At 37.1% G+C, this 4284-nt stretch overlaps 2 protein-coding genes across 2 annotated transcripts; both read left to right on the forward strand.

Annotated features, from left to right (window-relative positions):
* Positions 1-309: 309 nt before the first annotated feature.
* On the forward strand, positions 310-735 carry GGTG_02041 (hypothetical protein; the record flags this gene model as incomplete). Its single annotated transcript, XM_009219812.1, has 2 exons — positions 310-377; positions 498-735. Coding segments are annotated over 2 exons (306 nt in total), but the record flags the coding sequence as incomplete, so codon positions are not given.
* Positions 736-1278: 543 nt separating this feature from the next.
* Positions 1279-1965, forward strand: GGTG_02042 (hypothetical protein; the record flags this gene model as incomplete). The annotated part of the gene is made up of 2 exons (XM_009219813.1): positions 1279-1459; positions 1586-1965. Coding segments are annotated over 2 exons (561 nt in total), but the record flags the coding sequence as incomplete, so codon positions are not given.
* Positions 1966-4284: the final 2319 nt, after the last annotated feature.

A 4284-nucleotide genomic window follows, 5' to 3' on the forward strand; every position in this document is an offset into this window, starting at 1 on the left:
ACAAAAAACCAAAAAATAAAAAACCAAAAATCGAAAAAAAAGAAAAGGATCGTTTTAAAATAAAAGCTTTGTTAAAATATAAAAAGCTTTTGCGAAAACGAAAATACCTGGTTAAATAAATAAGTTATAACGAATCGGAAAATTCGTAAATTTTAAAAAAGGATATTACAAAAAAAATTGTTTAAACGTATAAAGCAAGCTTATTGGAAGCAAGTTTATAAAATAGGGAAAATACCGAACTTTAACGGGTAAATACCCGGAAAGGACGGGGGTATTACAAAAAAAAGTAACAAAAGCCAAAGGAATGGCCCAAAAAAATGTTTTAACGTGCCAAACCGGCTAGCTACCGGGAAAAAACGTAAAAAAACCCGTAAACGGTTTGTAATAACCGTAAAATATCGTGCTTTATAAACAAAAAGTTAAATAAAGACGGTATAATACGGGAAACGCCCTAAATTAATAGTGCGATACATTTAAATCCCGAAAAATATGCAAAGTGTAGTATATTTCGAAAAGCCCGTAAAAGGCATGCTTAGCGCAATACGCCAAAGCAATTACCGCATTTTAAACGTACGTTATAGTAAAAAACATTATTGCTTGCCCGAAAAAAAAATAAAAAAACCTCCGGATAGCATAGCAAACGGGCTTAAGCGTTTAAATAACGGCAAATGCATATCGGCGGTATTTAAACCCATTAAAAAAGCGAAAAAAAAGCATTTTAAAATTATTTATTAAAATATTAAAGCTTAATTGGTAAATATAAATACCGGAATTTCGCAATGTTGCAAAAGCAATATAACAAAAGGAAATTGTAATTTTAATTATAATAAATTAACGAAAAAAATTTAAAATTAATTACCTTTCGAAAAAAAATACTAATAATTAATTAAAAAAATATGTAAAAAAAATTAATTAAATACCGTATCCAAAAAAACCAAAACCTTTGGAAATTACGTTCCTTTTGCTAGCGTTACAATTGTTGCCGCCAAAATCGTTAGCGCCGAAAGCGGCACTTTCCGGCGCCAATACGAACGCCGCACCTTTACGAAAAACCGCGCGGCTGTAAATTTGGGTATTTAAATGCGCCGCAATTGTAACAAAGTTAGCGGCAATGCCATTAAAAAAAGCAATTACACCTTTTTCGAAACGCTTAAAAAACGCTTTTATTTTATTAAAAAAATTACCAATGCCAGCCAAAGCCTAAACCTACCTTTTCGTTTAAACGGCAATAGCGTAAAATTATTGGAAAATGTTTTAAATAATTTTTAATGTCGTAGCGCTAGCAATTTTGCGTTGGATGCGCTTTTAAATAACGGTTTAACGTTTGTAACGCGCAAATTGTTCGGCCGATATGGTATAAAAAGATTTAGTTTTTTGGATAACTTTGCGGGCGCGAAATGGGGCTTTAATAAGCTTTTCGAAAAACTTCGGTATTGCTTTGGGCAACCGTTTATAAACGGTATTTAAAATTTTGTAAAAATTTTGGGCCATTTCCTAAAATTATTTAGGAAATTTAACGCAAGCTTTATTGCTAACCACGTTTTTGCAATAAATACATTTAAAAAACCCCGTACAATTATCGAAGCATATCGGCATACGGGGGTTAACGGCATAATTTTAATATGCTTAACAACCAAAATAACAGCTATAAAATACCGTACGCTCCGTATAATTATCCTTAAAAAGGGGCAAACAAATAAGGTTTTAATTATCGCTTTATTGGAAATCGATAACTTTTTGCAACGGGAACGCGTTGCAAATACCTATATAAAACGAAAAAAAGGCAATATCCGTTTTAAAAACAGGTTTATTAAAATTAAAAGCGTTACGGCGGCGCTTATTGCGCGTTTTACGCTTTTTTTTAGCAAAGGTTTTTTTGCCGCGGCGGTTAAAACCCGCCGGGGGGTTACCGGCAAAACGTTTGCGGAAGTTTTAAAGGGTTGCAAGCGCAAAAGGGCCCGATAAACCCGCGACATTTAAAAGGCTTACCGGAAGGTTATTAACAAAGCGATCGTTAAGGATTTAAAGGATTAAAGGCTTCGGCAAAACCAAATCCGAATTCGATTAAATTACGATAATTAAAAAAAATACCGGGGGGTCGCCAAAAAGGGCCAACGGGCCGGCTGGAACCGAAAAACCCGAAACGGATACCCGAAAAAACATTACCTTTCTTACGTAATTAAGTACGAAGGATAACATTTACAGCTACCGGTTAAATCCAAATGTCCAAAAAAAGCGGTTAAATACTAATTACTTACGGTTACGATCGTTAAAATTATTGGAATGGTTATTGGATGCATAAAAAGGAAAAAAAAGGGTTTGTAATTTCGAGCGGGAAAAAAAGCTTTTTATATGCCGGTACGGACCCACTTTTCCGAATGCTATAAAGTTTTATAGCCGGTTTCCCCAAGCATTGCCGGGCATTGGGGCGGTTTGGCGGGATACCGTAAGCTATTGGCTACTTACGGGGTCGCACGCGCGGCATAAACGGCTTAGGATAAGCCGTATCGGAAAAGGGCAATATGTTAAAAGCACGGGCGAAACCGCCCGGCAAAAAGCGGGAAGCGTTAAATGTACGGGCGAAACCGCCCGGCAAAAAAGGAAAAAAAGGGCGTTAGCAGCTAACCGGGCACGAACCCCCCGGAAATATACCGGCAAATTACCGGTATCGCGGCCAAAGCATAATAACGAAATTAAAAAATAGGGTAAAGCTTAAATTGCACGAAAGCGTTTAAAGCGCGGAAAATTTAAAAAACCAACCCCGGGTGCCCGAAAGGGCACGAAAAAAGGGAAGGTTAAAAAAAAACAATTTTTGTTGGCGATAATACCTTTGGTAAGAAATTTACGGAGGCTTAACAAAGGAAATACCGCATCCGGCCCGTAACCCGGTAACTACCCGCCTTTGCACCGATTGACCCCTAACACCGCGCTTTGCTTAATTTGCCGTGCGAAATCCCGTTAATGCGCAACCTTAAAGGTTAAAAAAATACCGACGTTAAAAAGCTACAATTTGTAAATTGTATGCGGAGGAAAAGGGAAAATTACGATTTTTTTCTTTTCGCATTTTTTTTAAAACGGCAACGTTAAATGGGATTCGTAATTGTTAATTAATAATAAGCAATATTCGTTAAGCAACAAAAACGTTGCTTGCTTAATAAAGTAATTAAACCAATCGAGCGTAATTAAATTGTTAATCCAACCGTTTTTGCTTGTAGTAAAAATCGTTTTTAAATCCAAAAAATTGCGCACGTATTTTTCGTTAATACAAATTCCGGCCATAATAATAAACGAAAAAATCGTTGCGCCGGCGGCCAAGCAAGTTTTAACAATTGTAACGATATTTCGGTAATCCGGATCGTTTTAAAACCAAGCTTCGATATCCGTATAGCACCAAATAAAGCTTTTTTAAAATACGCTTACCCAAAAGCTTATTTTGTTAAAATTCCATTTATTTTCCGGTTTAATTTAATATTTTTTTACGCACCGCGCGTAAAAATCAAACCATTTTTTTAGTACTAGCTTATTTTGTACCGCGCGCTTTTCGATAATTTGCGGCTTTTTTTACCCGTTTTAATAGCTTTTTATAAACCGAAAGCTAAGTTTAAGCCCATTTTTTTTTAGCGTTCGTTAAAAAAGGGGTTAGCCGGCGGCGAAGGATTAAATCGACGGTTTAAGCGACGGCAATTGCGGTAACGGCGTTTTTTAAAAAAGGTTAATTTATTTACTAACAAACCGTACCTAAAACCGTTTGGATTAACTTACCGATTAATTGCTTCCAATTAGCCCACGCAAATAACGCAAAATCCTTGGTTTTTGTTAACTTTTTATTGTGCCCGCCGTTTTTTATTTTGCCGGCGCTTTTTTGCCGGCGCCTTTGCAATAAGCGAAAGTTTATCCCGTACTGCCGCGCGCAAGCGGCGAAGGTTTTAAAGCCGCCTTAATCGAAGGCTTCCAGGGCTATTAAAACCCGGGCTTTATTAGCCCGGGCCTTTTCGCGCTTTTTTTCGCACCGGATCCTAAGCATTTCGGTAAAATTTGGCTGGAAAACCCAAAAGCGCAAGGCCTAAATTGGCGGGGTTAAAATTACGATGGTTTTTTGGCTGTGCACCGTACTTACAAGAATTTGGCTAATTATTACCTTTTTCGGCGATACATTGGTTTTTAGCTAATTTGGGTGGGGAAAAGTGTTATAAAAAAAACGTTGAATTGCCCCGAAAACGTCGAATTGCCCCGCCGCACTTTACTCCGGAGGACCGTTAAATTGCAGGCGCTTTTAGCCCGCAC

This window comes from Gaeumannomyces tritici (genome assembly GCF_000145635.1).
Source record: "Gaeumannomyces tritici R3-111a-1 unplaced genomic scaffold supercont2.1, whole genome shotgun sequence".
NCBI classification, from domain to species: Eukaryota; Fungi; Ascomycota; class Sordariomycetes; order Magnaporthales; family Magnaporthaceae; genus Gaeumannomyces; species Gaeumannomyces tritici.